At 52.7% G+C, this 16633-nt stretch overlaps 1 protein-coding gene across 8 annotated transcripts in view; it reads left to right on the forward strand.

The window, feature by feature from the left end:
• Arhgef7 (Rho guanine nucleotide exchange factor 7) overlaps nt 1-5548 on the forward strand; it is a 135775-nt gene extending 130227 nt beyond the window's left edge. For all 8 annotated transcript variants that reach the window (XM_076872629.1, XM_076872624.1, XM_076872627.1 and 5 more), the window contains 3 exons: nt 1643-1742; nt 1988-2042; nt 2931-5548. In XM_076872629.1, the coding sequence (XP_076728744.1) occupies nt 1643-1742; nt 1988-2042; nt 2931-3053 (278 nt within the window). In that variant the 3' untranslated portion in view covers nt 3054-5548. The remainder of the gene's footprint in view (nt 1-1642; nt 1743-1987; nt 2043-2930) is intronic.
• Nucleotides 5549-16633: the final 11085 nt, after the last annotated feature.

Raw genomic sequence — 16633 nt, forward strand, 5'->3', positions numbered from 1 at the left:
TGTTTCTCTGCAGGACTGCATCTGAAGTTCAGTCTCCCTGGGATCTGGGTCACTGTGGAAAGGGTGGTAGCTGCAGCCCCTGCCCACAACTGTGAACAGGGCACCTTGCATGGGAAGACTGTCTTGGAATAGTCTAGACTTTTTTCCTGGTGAATACTCAGCATGCCTGCTCATGTGGCTTGGATAGAATTCTCAGCACTGTGCTTGGTTTCAGTGCACAGAGAAGCCTCTCCTCTCAGGGGTGTCAGAAGTGACTGACATGGAGCTCACACTGTGTAATGCAGAATTGTGCGTGGCTGCTTACCCAGAGTGTGCTCTTCTGCCATGAGCTTACTGAGGGTGAACACAGCGCCCTAGTTTGATCCAGTCTCTGCTCTTCTGGTCTGGCATGGGGCTTGTGCCTGGTGCCCTCTGATAGAGTGGGTTTTGCGGGTGCACAAGGGGCAGTCCAGGGAGACTTGCCTGAGGCCTTGGTCCCCTAGGCTGCAGTGTCTCTGAACTGCCATTGCAGAATGGCCAGCCCTGCTTGCCTGTCAGGGATGCTGGTCCCTCTTGGCAGCAGCTGTACATCTTGCCTCTATACAGTACGGTGCTGGGGAAGCTATCTTTGCAATTCTGCCTTTAAAACACTTGTACCACCCTCTGGTTTCCATGGCGACAGGGGTGCTCAACAGGTATGCTTCTTGTAGCCTGACAGACTTTCAGGAAGACAGCAGCTTCAGAACCCTGCCTCTCCCGGTCAGCTTGCCTCAGAGGGCAGGTGTACTTTTCCAAGAGAATGTCCCCTTCCCCTAGAACCACTGCAGGTGTTTGTGGTACATCATACCTTCCTCCCATGTGTATTGGTGTAGTTTTCCAAAAATATGGGTGGTGCATGCTTCCACACTGTGTGATCTTTGAGAAAATCATCTCTTTCTCACATCACAGGATGTGGTTCTCTTCCCTCACCTTTTGAAAAAGAGTACTTGGGCCTCAGAATTGGTTTCTGAGTGCCTCCCTTGCCTCATTCATCTTGGGGCTGTCCCTTGTAGGCTCCTGTGCTTGTGTTGGTTGAATGGCATAAACGTTCCTCTGACATTATGAACACTTGACTTTCTTTTATTTAAAACAGTTCCAGGGAATGGAGAATGAAGTTTTTATAAAATAACCAGATAATGAATTTTATTTTTTTCTAAATTATGTGCTGTCATATCTTTATTTTTAGAAGTTGCTATGGTGTTAAACTTTTTTAAATTGCCAGTTTTTATATTTATAAACAATTAGTATATATGCTGTATATGATCTTGTGTGTCTTTCTAGAATTTCTGCGACAATTTAATGACTTAAAATTTGGCTAAATATCTAGGGCAGTGTGGTCAGAACCTTTTAACTTACTTGCTATTGAAAATTTTTATGTTTAAAGATTATAATCTAGATTCAGAAACAAAGTTGAATATATTACAGAAAGGTTGGTGTTTCCCTCTGCAGTGCCGTGGGCATGAAGAGCCTGCGCCGTGGACAGAGGTGGAGGGGAGTGTGGGGTGCCCTCCTTGTGGGATTGGGGCATTCTTTGTGGGAGCGTGTAGAGGGTGTGTAGTTGAGCCCTTTCTTGGGTCTGCCATGGCATTCACCTTAGGTTTTTTTTTTCCTTGAACAATCCTAGGTTCACGCAAAGGATCTGCTCCACAAGTCTTGCTTCCAGAAGAAGAGAAAATAATAGTTGAAGAAACTAAAAGTAACGGTCAGACAGTGATGGAGGAAAAGTAAGAGTCTCCAGTGTGTGGAGTGGGTAATAGAGTCAGAACTCCCCTGGGACTGGGGCCCAGAACTTGACCATCAGACTTTCCTTGTGGGCTGGACTTAACCTCAGCAGAGATCAACCTGCTGAGCACAGAATGGGCTGGGTTGTTAAAGTTGTGAGACCAGATAGGCCTAGCCGAGCCGGGAGAGCCCTGTGGCTCCGTGGGGCTCGGTGCTGCCCATTGACCTGCATGCTCTTCTGTTCCAGGAGTCTGGTGGACACAGTGTATGCGCTGAAGGATGAAGTCCAGGAGCTACGGCAGGTGAGTCAGCACTTGTTTTACTTTTTTTAAGGGAGAAAAAAGGAAAACACTATCAAAAATGGTGATTGTCCATAAGTAAAAGAAAGAAAAAAACTAAAAGATCTTGTACTGTGGAATTCCAGCACTAAAGCCATTGGTCCTCTGTGAGTGGGATAGACCAGGAAGTGTGCTTCAAAATGAGTCATCCAACTGTCCTGTTTTTGATGTCATAAACCATGTCAGATTTTGTTGGAATGGTCGCACAGTCTGAAAACTGCCTAGTTACAAGTTCTGTTGGTGCCTGTGTGACTGGGCTCTCACAGGTGGTCATGCGCTTCAGAAGCCAGGACCAGAAGTCAGCGATGCTGGGCTGGTCAGCGGGTGGGCCTGTGTGCACAGGCCAGGGCTGGTTTGCAGGGAAGTGGACAGGCGCAGGAGACGGCACTGTGCCCCGGGGTGTGGTGTGGCTGGATATGCCTTGCTGGCTAGATGTGCCTTTGCAGCTCCCAAGAGCCCCAGGGCTCCCCTGCCCTGTGTGATAAGCTTTCCAGTCCAGGCTAATCATACCCGGGCATTCACTCTGGTTCACGGAGTTTCTGTTGCTTCCATTCCTTTGATTCTGCAAGAAAGTCAGGGATGTAGTTGCTCTGCTGCTGTTTTCAGCCATTTTCTATGGTATGCTTCATCAAGGTGGTCACTAGGAACTTATGGGAAGGGCCACTGGGGCTGTTCCTTCCGCTGTGAACCGTCTGGCTCCCAGGAGGGACTCCACTGAGCACCACACTGCAGTGCGTTTCGGCTTTGCTAACCCCCACCCTACCACAGTCACCCCAAGGGTGTAATTTAGGGGAAAGAGGCTCCGCTGAGTGCCACGGATAGTGAACATGCTGTGGTCTGCTTGACTTGCAGGATAACAAAAAGATGAAGAAGTCTTTAGAGGAGGAACAGAGGGCCCGCAAGGACCTGGAAAAGCTGGTGCGGAAGGTGCTAAAGAACATGAATGATCCTGCCTGGGATGAGACCAATCTATAAAGGACAACCTTATTTCTTGTTGTTGAAGACCAGTTACCAGGCCAAACCAGGTCCCCGGCCCCATCTTGGATGACATTCAGGACCGAGGACATTGTCTTCATCATACGAATAGAAATGATCAAATTTTCACTGAAGAATCCACACATGCATAGACACTGAGGACCCAGGCTGCATTAACCTCTGCTAACATCTCAGTTACCTCATTTTGCAGTGAGTGCGGTGACAGACTGAAGCCCTGGCTCTTCAGACTTGTAGTTGATACATAAATATCATGTTCATGTACTTTTTGTAAATAGTCCACATCGAATGCACATTTGTGATGGTGTCTGGGCTCGCCCTTCTGCCAGGACTTGTTTCCCTCTGACCTTTCTGGTCGTGGGTTAGAGGTCCCATCACACTCACTTCACAGCAGAAGTGTGGGGAGACACCTTTGGCAGGTGTTGGATCATCCTGCGCCAGCCTTGTCCCCATGGCACTTCAAGCAGATGTCCCACCTCAGTGTGTTGGGCAGATTAACCCTTCTTATGTCTGTAGGGGACTCCACACCAGTCAGATGTCTCCCCTCCAGCTGGATTCCAGCCTTGGCTGGTGGCCCTGTGGAGGGCAGCACTCAGCAGAATGAGACCAGCCCTAACCTGGGTACATCCACATGCCTGTCCTCATGTGGATGTTCGCCCTTGCCATCTCTCCAGATCCTGGGATCACGGGAGTGTGCTCTGGCATTTGGGAGGCAGCTCAGACTTTTCTTAGGCTTGTTTGGAGATGTGACAGGGTGCGCCATTCCGTTCTCCCCTGAGAGACAGAACTAGAACCTTCCCATGCATGTGCTCTAGATCGCCAGTTGCTGCAGCCAGTGGACACAGGTGGAGCCTGCTGGAGACTCACATTCAGGGCAGGCTTCACCGTAGGCCAGCCTCACCCTGAGATGCCCTTCACTATCAGTCTGCCTGCATGAGCAGTGCTCGCTGGAAATGCCCAAGCTGCTGTCCACAGGAAGGACCGGAGCCCGCCTGCAGGAGACCAGGGAGGAGGCCTGTTCTCACCTAGCAGGCTGCCTCCCTGGGCCCCGCAGACTTGGGAGAATGAATGATCCAGCAGTAAGTGACAATGACCATAGAAACTGAGCTCTCTTTTTGCTTCCTCTGAGTCAGTTTTGAAGTGAGGTAAACTCTAACATAGAAAGTGTTATATCATTTAATTTTTTCTTTTTTTTTGGAGGTGCTGGGGACTGACCCCAGAGCCTTGTGCATGCTAGGCAAGTGTTCTACCGCTGAGCTCTACCACCCCAGCCCTTTCATTTTGAGACAGGGTCTCGCAAAGTTACCCAGGCTGGCCTGGAACTTGTGACCCTGCTGCCTCAGCCTCCCCAGTCTCTGGGATTACAGGCATGTGCCCTGTGCCCAAACCACAGTTGCAGCATCACACACGTCACATACCCCACAAGCAGCCTGTTGGCGTCACGCGTGACTGATTATGTTCTGGTGGCCGGGCTGCCCTGTAACTGCAGCAGATCCCCTGCCTTTGGATGCTTGGTGCCAGGCACCTTTGAGCTGGCGGGCTTCCTTTTCTTCCCCACTGCCCCTGCCGGCGCCCTGCACAGACCTGGACACCGAGCCGCCTCCCGTGGACCACTCACTATGAGCTGCTCGCTAGAATTGCCAACTTCCAGGACTTGGCATTTTATCCATCCATGCTGAGAAAGAAAAGATCAGTTTTGTTTTTCATAAGACCTGGTTTTACAAGTGTTTTTGGTGAGTGCATTTGCTGCCGTAGCAGATTTTAACTCAGGAACTACTCTCCTCGATTTCTCTGCCGTGGCAACCCGAGACGTTGCGATGCCACTCTGCTGGGAATTAACTGAAGGCCGTCCTCTCATGGCTGCTCATGGGCTGCCTGTGTCCCGGGATGCTTTTACAGACCTGCCTTAATACTCAGCTTGAAGTATTTTGTGAGAATTCTCATGTTTTTAACACCCTGTCCCAGGCTGGGTGCCACCGAGGCAGTGTCTCCACATGCCTTCCTTTTATGTGGACGCAGCGTCTTCCCAGGCTTTCCAGGGAGCAGAGAACTTGCATCTGAGAGCAATCTTTCTGAAACCTGCCCTGTCGTGCATCACTGTACCATTCCCTGTGTGACCTGGAGGAGGGTGGGTTCTGATGTGAATGACAAAGGGGTACCGCTCTCCGGGGCTGCCGACTCCTTCATGCTTGTCTGTGAGGGGTGAGGAGATGAAGCCTCTCCTGTCCTGTAGATGAGAAGCACTTTCAGCTCAGATGACCGTGAGGTGTAGCATCTGAAACTCCGTGTGCCTGGGCACGTCTGCTGTCTGCGTGCACTGGGCACTGGTACCTTGAACACCTGCGTGGTCCATGCGTGCCTCCATCATGCAAACCACCCAGGGCACACTGACAACCGCAGGAGTCCTGCAGCATCACAAACGGTGTCCTGCTGTTGACTACTGGGACGTTTGTGCTGCATCATTGTAATTATTAAACGGATTATTTTTCTTACTTCACAAAATGTGTCACTTTATTTTATTTGATGCATTTACTGTGTGCATCTTTCTTTTGGCTTTTTAGATTTTAAAACTCCAGTGTGTTTTTATTCTGAAAAACATCATATTGGCCTTTAAAATCAAGCTAAGGTTAGCTAAAGATAATAGGATTAGGAAAGTAATGTTTTAAGGAAAGAAAACTAGAGTGATGCTCACACTATGGGGCAAGGCCTCCACCCCGCCCGCTGTACCAGAAGAGTGTCCTCCGTGGTAGAAGATGCTCCCTGTGCCCTTTTATGGAGTCGAATAAATGGGAACATATTTAAAGGTGTCCATGGGGTTCCCTAGGAATTGCCGTAAGAGAAAAAATTTGCTTGCGCTTGTCTGTTACAGTACCACCTGCAGTGTCCTCAGGGGTGTCCAGTGCTCCCTGGGAGAGGCCTGCTTCCTCCAGTGAATAGGGGGAGGAAAGCCACGGGTTACAGTGGCTAACTACTGATGGATCATTTGGTGGCTGTGTGAGTTGGCCCTCCCTTACTGTGACAGTATACTCGAGGTACTCAAAAGGAGGAGAGGCACAGTGTGTCCCGGTGGGGAATGCATGATGGAGAGGCTGGGAGGTGGGGAGGGGCTGGGGCCCCAGTGTCCCTTTTGAGGGCCCATCTACAGTGACCTAACTTCTTCCCAGCAGGACTCACCTTCTAAAGTCCCACCACCTCCTGGTAATGCCTTCTGCAGGGCCTTTGGGGACATTCTAGATCTAACTGCAGTGGTGGATCACCTCGGAAACTTGGTTCTGAGCCTGGTGATGGAGCTGATTGCCTGGTGTCTGAGGTTGATTTAAAAGAACGTGTTAGGTAACTTGGAACTATTACTTTGAATTCCTAATGTCAGACTTCAGGATGGCAAGAGGTGTGTGCGTGCCACCAGCAACAGGTCTCTCTGGACATTGCTGTACCTCCCCCTGCCTGTGCTCTGGCACCTGGCTCCCTGGTCATCCAGAAGGCAAGCCTGCAGAGTTGAAGACGGTATGATGAATTCCTTAGGCTCCGAGGCTGCTCAGCATGTTGAGAGCCCAGGTTGGGCAGACAGAGCCCCATTGCGCTGCAGCACTGTGCTGCACTGCGGTCCAAGCTCCAAGCCAGGGTGTGCTTGTCTGGACAGGGCGGTGCTGAAGATATCAGTGTGGAAAGGCACTTGCATCCGGCGGTGCAGGGCCTGGCTCGGTGGGACAGCACTGCGGCTGGCATCTCAGCCACCCAGGATGCACAGCCAGCCAGTGTGCTGCAAGCACAGGAGTGAAGCCAGGCTAGAGCCCCAGACTAGAGTGAGTAGGCATCCTGGAACCACTTCTGTTGGTTGTCATGGTGACACGTGGGCACATCAAATGTCTCCTATCTGAATCATTCTTACTAGACGGGTTTAGGCCTTTGTAATTTTTTTAAATTATAAAAATACCTGGTTATGAGGAAAATATAAGCCACATATAGGAACAGTAAGAACACACCGGGCCTCCACCTTGCATAGTCACAGGCCAGGCCAGTGTTGTGTCCTCACTTGAGCAAAGACCAGCAGGTGGCATTCTGTGCGCGACTTTTCCTACAACAAGGTGGTGTGGAGTATTCTCTTCCCCAGCTTGCCTCTGTTGGCCTCTTAAGATCCCTTTCCACGTGGGCAGGTACAGGCTATACCATTGTTCTTGACAAAACCCCTTGGCTGGCCACACTGCAGCTTGCTTTAGTCACCTCTGAAGAGACGTGGGAGAGGCAGACGCTGTTGTAAGGTGCTGTGGGCATCCTGGGCATAGCTGTGCAGCTGAGTGTGGCCCTGACGAGCCATTCTGGGCCTGTTTAATTTGGGTGGAACTTGCCTGGTTCTAAGAGGATGTTTAGGGATGACGCCCTGGGGAGCGGGCATTCAGAGATGATGCCCTGGGCAGGTCTGCAGCCTGTCCAGGCTACTCTAATCACAGGTGCCTTGGGAAGTATGTCCTCCACTCCCAGCTCATCTCAATGGGGCCTGTGGTTTCTGAGCGCAGGAAGAGAGGACACGACCCCACGGCTCTTCGGATCAGTTAGTTTGGCCCCCAAGTCTCCACAGTGGCTTTTAAAGTCCTTCACTGTAACTCTTCCCCCCCGCCCCCCACGTGTTTCCAACAGTCACGAGGAAGATGGAAGCCCAGGAGAGGAGCCGGGACTGTTCTTGCGCCCAGGCCATTTGCACCTGCTGACTGCGGCCCCCACTCCTCAACATGAGCCTCTTAGCCACACCCTTCTCTTGCTGCTGCCCTTTTCTTCTCTTCCTTAATGTTTTATTATATAAAGTGTCAAGCTCATGTGAAATGCAGAAAATGGAGTGACGGTCACTCTCCCAGATCCTGCATCCCACACAGTGTGGCCCTGCGCATCCCAGGAGGACCAGTGAAGACGACACTACAGTCACAACTTGGCCATAGGCCTGAGGGCCCTGATCCAGGAGTTGCAGTCGAGGCCACCACCCATAGCCTCGTGGTCCCCAGGTGCAGGGTCCTGGCATCCTTTCTGTGACAGAGAGAACTGCACTTTTGTCATTCAAGGCACTCTTACAGAGTGGCTTTAATGTCCAGATGTCCTGCCCCAAACCTGTCCCTCTTTCCCAGCACAGATCACTGCTGGCATCTCTGGTCCTCGACCATTTCCTCTCCTCCACCCTCCTGCAGCCGCCAGCACCTGCCCTTGGAGAAGTGTCAGGTCTGCACCCCACATGCTGAGCTGACCTCTGGGCAGAAGTTGACCCCAAAGATGTCAGTCCCCATCCCCAGAACCTGTAGTCACTGTAGGGCAGAGGAGTCTTGCTAATGTTGTGAGCAAGGACCTGGGTGTGAGGCAGTGGCCCTGGGCTACAGAAGCACCAGGGTTGGTCAGAGTTACAGGTGGGGATGTGGTGATGGGAACAGGTTGATTGACATGAGGAAGGGGGCCCCAAGATGGTGAATGCAGGTGGGCTATGGTGGTTGGAGGGGTGAGGAGGCGGTTTGCTCTGGGCCACAGGGAGTAGTGTGGCTCTGTGGACACCTGGTGTTGGGGCTGGCCTCCAGAACTGGAAGATGAGCAGGCATGATGTTTGAAAACCCTGGGTTTGAGGTGATGTATCCCAGCAGCCTTGGGAAACCACACACAAGGTCGATGAGTAAGACCATCTGTGAACAGTGAATAGCTGGACATTGATATCTTAAAATTAGCATTTATAATAGCATCAAGACATGAGTGGATTCAGGATGAATTTGATAAGAGATTAAAGGCATATACTAAAAAGTGGAACATCACTGAGCTGAGAAAGCACTCAATGTAGACGTACACCATGGATCTCAGTAGTGTACTCAGTCCTGTGGAGACGCCTCTCTTCCCCAATCAGTATATAGACGAAACAGAGATCACTGGGCAGTTCAGAAGAAACCTGCACATTACATGTCTGTCTAGTGTCCTGCCCTTGATGTTACAAAGGTAGCTGTCCATGGATGCCCACATGGAGGCCAGTTCATGACATGCTTGAGCATGAACCCAGGAGGAGCCCACAGTCATCTGGGGTCAGTAGGCGGCGCTATTCCCAGCTGGCGGGCACCTGTTGTCCGCAGCGCAGAGCACTTCCAGGCTGGGCTGATGAGTCACAGGAGGCAGCCCCATTCATAGGAGTTCTTTAAGAGGACCCCCCTGGAAACGGATGGCAGGTGAGTGGTCAGCACGCACTGAGGCGGGCGAGCCGGGTTCATACAGATAGAACTTGTTCTTTGTCGATAGTGATGAACTGCTGGCGAGGCAGGCCAGGAAGGCAGGTCACACCTAACTTGTCAGAAAGAAGAGGCAGCCTTAGCCACACATGCTTCAGGCATGAAAACGCAGCCCAAGGAGACTCGGGTTCCTTATGGCACTGAACCTGCACGGGAAGGTGAGGTGGGCCCGTTTCTGGAAAAATGTCTGAAAACTCCCATGAGGAGAACAGCAGAAAATAGCAGGCTTCACTGTGAAGGAAGTGGCCCTGTGAAAATGCTGTTCCTGGCTGTGGACTGGAGCACACGCAGAAGACCCACTCCAGAGGACAGAACAATGCCAAATAGAACAGGGCCAATCACATGGATAATAGATGCAGAAAAATGCTAAATGTCAAATTGAATCTTTCAGCATATGAAGAAGATAACCAAAGTGGATTGATTTCAAGGACCCCGAGTTGGCTTAAGAGAAAAAAATTAAGTACCACATTTTCAAAATCAAAAAGGCTATGATTGTATGATTAGATTCAGAAAATACATTTGGTGAAATTAAGCATCTGTTTGTGGGGGTGAAAGTAAGATCAAACTGGGAACAAAGGTCTCCTTAGTCTGAGAACACGCAAAGCCCGTCAGCATACAAATGTCATGTTAAAGGCAAATGCTGGTCTCCGCCCGAGGAGGGGTGAGGATGGCCGTTCACCCCAGCGCGAGTGTCACGAGGCAGTAAGGAAGAAGGGGTGCACCAGCTGAAGAGGAAACTGAAGTTGTTTTCTGTTACACAATTCTGAACAGAATTAGTGGTGTTCCATTACAAGATCTCTACGGAAAGTGATTTTCTATAAATCAGGAACAAATGGAATGCGATCTTTCAATAACAAAAAAAATCAAATAGGAATGAATAAAATGGAAAGCATGTAGGCCCTTAATGTGCAGACCTACAAAACATCACTGAAAGAAACCGCACGCCTAAAGGAATGGGTGTATTTGCGCACAGAGGCGCGTCGCGGTAAAGGGGTAAAGGTCTCAGTTGTCCCAGTTGTTTCATGGATTCCATGACGTGCTGATAAAACCCTCTACTCTTCCCCTCCCCTTTTCTAGATCTTGACAATAGTTTCTGCAGTTTGTGTAAAAATGAAACATGTCCAGAGTGTAGGAAGCTCAGCAGGAACAGCAGAGTGGGAAGCTTTCCCTGGCTGGCCCGCAGCTGGGGGCAAGGGCCGGTTCACAGACTGCACGGGGCTGTCACACCAGGGTGGCCCGGGGACAGTGTGAAGGTCGGTGCACTGTGGCTTCCCTGCCTGCCATGGCTGCAGCGGGCAGGAGCACAGGCCTCCCTTTCCTCACTAGGCCGGGCCGCCTGGCGGGGGTGGGGTGGGAGGTGGTGCCTGGTCCAAGGCCCACCCTCCTCTCAGATACCTCCCAGCTGAATCGCTACCCTGGCAGCCCCAGTGCTGAGCTCTGGGCCTCCCTGGCAGGGCCTTTGTGTTCTGTACACAGCGGGGGTCTCCCCAGCAGAGGGCTGGCGGCCAGGGCTTCCTGCTCCCTCCCAGCGGCCTCAGACTCAGGCTTTCCAGCCTGGAAACCTGTGCGGCTGAACACAGCACCACGCTCCGGGCGCCAACGACCATTTATTGTTTCAGTTCCCAGAGTCCAGGGTCTGGGCACGTGTGGAGAGGGTCTGTGAGGGAGGACGCCGGTGTTGGCTGCTGACTTCAGGGTTCCTGGCTGTTGGCCACTCCTGTGTGTCCCTAGGTTGAAATGTCCCCTTCCAGAAAGACACGAGTCAGTGATTCAGGCCCACCTACTCTAGTATGACCTCATCTAATTTTACACTTGCAGTGACCATATTTCAAAATAAGGTCACATTCTGAGGTACTGGGAATTAGGACCTGAACAGACCCTCTTGGGGGACACAACCCATAATATCTAGATCCAGTTCCATCCCTTTCCACGGCCTGTCATATAGAAGAGGAAATCAATCCTTGATAAATACGTGTTGAATGAACAAAGGAAGTTTGGGGGCGATGCAGCTGGGCTGAAGGCACAGAGCATGCCCCTGGCTCTTGTGGCGTCAGGGCCCCAGGGCTGCGTTTGTCCCGGTGGCCTGGCTGTTGGCCCCCGAGTCTCAGGCTGGCCGTTACCTGGCGCTTTCTCTGAAGGACTGTGCGATGGCTTCCTGATCCTCTCCAGGTCAGAAAGCACCAGGCAACTGAGTGCTTCTGGGTGTTTCTGGAATCCCCCAGTGGGAGACGCGCACTGCAGCATGCTGCTGGACAAGTCCCTGGGAGCTGGAGCTGGGAGCCCCTGGAGCTCCGCAGGGAGCTTTCCCGCGCACCCTGCTGCATGCCGACCACCCGGGCTCTGCTGAGCTGGCACTGGTGCTGTTTTAATTTCTCACTGACTTAGATGCGCCATTTAATTAAGTGGCTTTATTTGTAAACAAAAGTGGTTGACATTTAATAATGGAGAGGGGGTATGTAAGTGGCAACTCTTCCAAATGTGGTAACATCACAAAATTAAAAGCTGGCGGCTGCACAGTGTGAAGGAATTAATTATGCAGGGAAGCCCCTGCTCCATGACAACGGTGTGTGAGGACCTGCCATGAAGTTAGTGGTCTGCTGCCCTTCAGAGAGTAGCAGGGATGGTTGGAAGCCAGCACTGTTTGTGGCCTTCCAGTATTTTAGGGAGACAGTCAGTGACAAGGACAGACAAGAAGAAGCCTGTTCCCAAGGCCTTATGGGCATCTCTTCTTGATATCCACTCAGGATCACGACAACCAGCGACTGGTGTGGACGTGAACTGGAGGCCTGGCCTCCCTCTCTTGAAGAAAGGCTAGAGGCCACTGTCCACGTTCCTCTGTGAGGGGACCTGGGGTGCTGGGGCTGGTGCACTGAACTGGAGGTCCCCCGAGAGGGAAGGCAGGAAATCGGCACCCCGCCTCTCCCCAGGGCCTTGGCCCTGCAGCCTTGGGTACTCCGGGCTCATCAGGGCACCTGCTTCCCTGTGAAAAGTCAGTCTCCACTGCCTGCTCCTGGTGCCTGCTGCCTCGTGCTGGCTCTCTTGCGCAGCAGTCTGCTCTGCACAGCTGTCCTGTCCACTTCCCTGGAAGGAAAGGACCTTTTTGTTCACTTTTGCATTCCAGTAGTGCCTAGGAAAAATGGCCTCTCCAAGGAGACTGTGGCCGATCTGGTCGGGGCCTCAGGGTCCAGCAGTGCCTCACACCCGGGCTGCTAATCAGAGTGGTTGACACTGCTCTGCACAGCCAACTCAGGGTGGGCATCCTATGCCTCTCTGAATAAAGTCCTTCTATGGCCACACCACCTGAGCGTGCTGATCTCAGCCTAATAAAGTCCTATGTGACATCACATGACCTCATGGTTCCATGTGATGGCATAGCAGGCAGGGGTGGCTCTGCGTCTGGTTCACACTCCACTGGTCGTGAGCAGCAGACGGAAGGAGGCGGTTGATTCCTTCTTTTATCAGAAAATTGTTCCCCACTTGGAGTATAACTGGGAGAGACAGGGTGCCTGGAAGGCTCAGCCTCAGGACATGATAGACAGGTGGGTCACAGTATCATCCCACTGGGGAGCAGGTAGAGCCCTGCAGGCTTGACCCATCCATTCCCTGGCACCACATGCACGTCTCCAGTGGAGGTCACAGTGCCCACTTAGCTGAGCCATCCTGCCTTTCAGGTGTGGACACTGTGGGGCCCACCTGTTTTGAGCCGACCTGTCTTCTAGGCACGCTTGACCCCTGCGTCCCTTGTCAGAAGTTACAATGAGATATGCGCCAGAAGTCAAGAAGTCCCCACCACATGTCCTGAAGAAATTTGCAGGTAACATAGAAGAGACCATCTGGGGGCCTGTTTTGAACCTGAGATGTGGATAGTCCCAGTTGCCAGGCTTAGCTGGGCAAGGGAGACAAGGACACTGAGTTTTTAAAATGACCTGGGAAAACACTGGGAAGGATCTGTTTTCTTAAATTTCATTACAAAAGCAGCTGTACCTGGGCTCCCATGTGGCGATAAGAGAGAGCAATGCCCAACGTTCCCCAGGACGCGCAGGCGAAGGCAGCTCCCCAGCAGGTGACAAACATGCTGCACCTACTAGGCAACGATTTCAGGAGTGACTTCTTTAAGTATGTGACTTCTTTAAGGAAAGTATGCCACAGGATGAAGCTCACCTTCCTCCCCACAGGGACCTGTGCACTGGCACCAGACACTGGCCCCTGAGTGCTGGAAGCACGTTGTGTGCATGGGTGGTATGATTGCATTTGAGATCAGGCCAGGGGACCTTCTAGAAGTGCATGGCCACTGGGAATTGGCAAGAAGAGGAAATGCTCCCTTCCCTTGCTCAGATTTGGATGTTATTGAACTTCTTGAATTCACATATTACCATTAAAATAAATAAAAGGAAATGGAAGGAAAAGAAAAGGAATTTGGTTTTCTTGTGTTTGATTTGCTTAGAAGGTAGGTGAGGGAGCATTTCCCAGGCCAGCCAGGTAGGAAACCACCTGCCACTCCAGGGCTCTGCCGCTCTGGACGGCCTTCAAGGCCAGGAGGCCCCAGGAGGCTCCATCATTCCAGGGAGGCAGGCCTTTCCTTGGACAGATGCTCCCAGGGGCTGTTTATGGTTTCTGATCCAGGACACACAAAACAGGCAAAGTGGGTCCTCTATCTGGAAGGGCCACAGAGAGTGGCAGGGATGGTTGGAAGCCAGCACTGTTTGTGGCCTTCCAGTATTTTAGGGAGACAGTCAGTGACAAGGACAGACAAGAAGAAGCCTGTTCCCAAGGCCTTATGGGCATCTCTTCTTGATATCCACTCAGGATCACGACAACCAGCGACTGGTGTGGACGTGAACTGGAGGCCTGGCCTCCCTCTCTTGAAGAAAGGCTAGAGGCCACTGTCCACGTTCCTCTGTGCGGGGACCCGGGGTGCTGGGGCTGGCTCCCGAAACCCTCTAAGGGGTGCAGGGCCAGGGGAAGTGGTCGCCTCAGGTGCACAGGAAAGCCAGGGCACTGCCTGAACTGCTTCCCGGGGCAGGAGGTCATTGTCACTTTGACACTGACCTGTGGCAAGCCCTGCTTCCAAGTGCTTCTGGAAGCTTCATCTGTTTCCTGGTTGCTGCTGTTGGGGCTGGGCGGGTGATGATGGAGCAGGACTGTGCTGTCCCAGTGATCCCTGGTAGATGCTGTTGTGACTGCTGTGTGGGTCTTAGGCTTGTTGAACTGCGTGGCACCTAGGCTGGGCTTTGGCAGCACTGCCTGGCCTGTGTCAGGCTAGCTCAGGCGGGTGCAGTGTTGAGCCCGGGCAGGCAGTGGAAGGGATGGAGGCTGCAGTGGTATCACCAGGGCAGGGCAGCGCCCAGCCAGCTTGCAGTGGCCCCATGACTGCCCACCTCATTCCCCGGGGCTCTCATCATGCAGGTGACAGGCCCTGTCCAGGCGGTGTGGTAGGAAGTCTGTGTGAATGTCCAAACTAAGGAAGGAAGGGCAAGAGCCTCCCAGGAACAGGGCCAGGTGTGGAGGCTACCTCCAGCCTCCATTCACATGGGGTGTCCGGCCCTGGCTGGAGGCAAGGCTGAGGAGCCGGGAGTCCCCTCTGTGCATTTAGCCTTCCTTTTGGCTTATTACAAGTCACCTGCCTACGATCTGTCTGTCTGCCTGAATTTGTGTCAATTCCTTCATATGTTTCTGTGAAAAGTAACTAAAATTGTCTCTGCAGAATGCTGTGCAAACACCCTCTGCACACGCCCACTGCTGTCCTTGGAGGCTCCTGAGGAATGTGCAGGACCCTGGAGACACTCAGCTGCGGCTGGCTCCCCTCCTCTGGTCGGAAGTGCCTGTTAGGAGACCCTTGTCTGAATTCTCTGTCCGGGGCCATGTGGATTATGGCCCTGAGCTTTGCATGCCCTGACTTCAGAATCTCTGAAGGACTCTAGGCTTTGGCTGGGCTGGTGCAGGCCTCTGTGCAGAATGGGTCTTGGCCTCAACCATCCCATGGGATCCCCAGGTGTCTCCCTGTTCCTCGCTTCTCTGGTTCCTGAGCTCCACAGAGAGCTGGTGTCCGTGTTCCAGGACAGCTGATGTGGGAAGTTTAGAACTCACAGTGTCATTTCCAACACATCTGGCTGAATTCTGTGATGGTGGTACCATGGGCAGGCATAGGTGCCCAGTGGTGGCCCGAGTCCCTTGAGGGCACAGGCTTTGCCCTGAGGCCTTGGCAGCTTGCCCAGCAATAATCTGCTGGAGCTGGCCTGGTTTCCCGGTGGATATGGCGGGGAAGATCCGAGCTCTCAGAGAAGTTTCCTTAGGACACTTTCTCCTCCTCAAAGTGAGGGGCTGTGCTTTCATGGGGAAGCCCCGCCCCTGCACGTCTCCTATGGTTACTGTCCCTGCTGTGGAGACTCTGTGACCAGCCTTGTGTCTGTGGCGAGGCTGGCATGGAGCTGTGGGGCAGGACACTGGAGATGCCGGGACATGCTCCGCTGGGGCGTCTCCCACGGCCAGCCTCTGGTGCACGAGAGCTGACGGGGAAGGGGAGCACAGGCAGTCTGCACGCTTCTCCTACTGCTCGGTTCCTTGTCAAACCCTTCCTAAGACTGGAGGGAAGACATCTGGGGGAGAGTCAGGGGAACATCCTCCCACCTGGCATGTGACATTTGAGGTGCCACATCATGGGAAGTCCCTGACCTTACCATCTCCTCTCCGAGTAGTCGTGCAAGAGCAACTTGATCAGAAGAAAGGAGAGGGAGGTGGTGGAAAGGGGTGTGTGGGTACACCCCATCCTCCTGGACAGCCACATTTAAACACAGTGACGGATCCCCAAGGGGGCTGGAAAGCTGACCATTCCATGCCACCTCTGAGCACCTGGTGACCCCTGCCCTTTCCTGTCCTTGAGGGGTCTCTATAATGTTGGCAGCAGCAGCAGCAGAGACTTGCTGTTTCATTCCCATAGGTGCATGACAACTTTCAGGGGACAAAGGACAACATTGCCCACCTGGCCCTCAAGCTTACCTAGGGAGCTCGCAAGCTTCTCTTGCGGCACGCACAAGCCTGTGGGCCTCTATTTCTCCAGAGCAGGTGGGAGCCCTGGGGCTGTCTTGAGGCTCAGCTCTCCTCCTCCACAGAGCAGGGTGGCCTGCCTTCCTGGCTCCCTGGTTCTGTGAGGCGGCAGCTCAGGTGGAGCCCACAACCTGGGTCTGCCCCAGCCTGAGTCTGACGTGGTGGCCCTGACACCACCACTGCCAGAGCTCATGAGTGACCTCCAAGGCTCCCTTAGCAAGCTGCCATTCAGAGCTTTCAGGCAGAGGTGTGACCTGGGGACTGTGGAGATGGGAT

Source organism: Callospermophilus lateralis, chromosome 12 (assembly GCF_048772815.1).
Source record: "Callospermophilus lateralis isolate mCalLat2 chromosome 12, mCalLat2.hap1, whole genome shotgun sequence".
NCBI classification, from domain to species: domain Eukaryota; kingdom Metazoa; phylum Chordata; class Mammalia; order Rodentia; family Sciuridae; genus Callospermophilus; species Callospermophilus lateralis.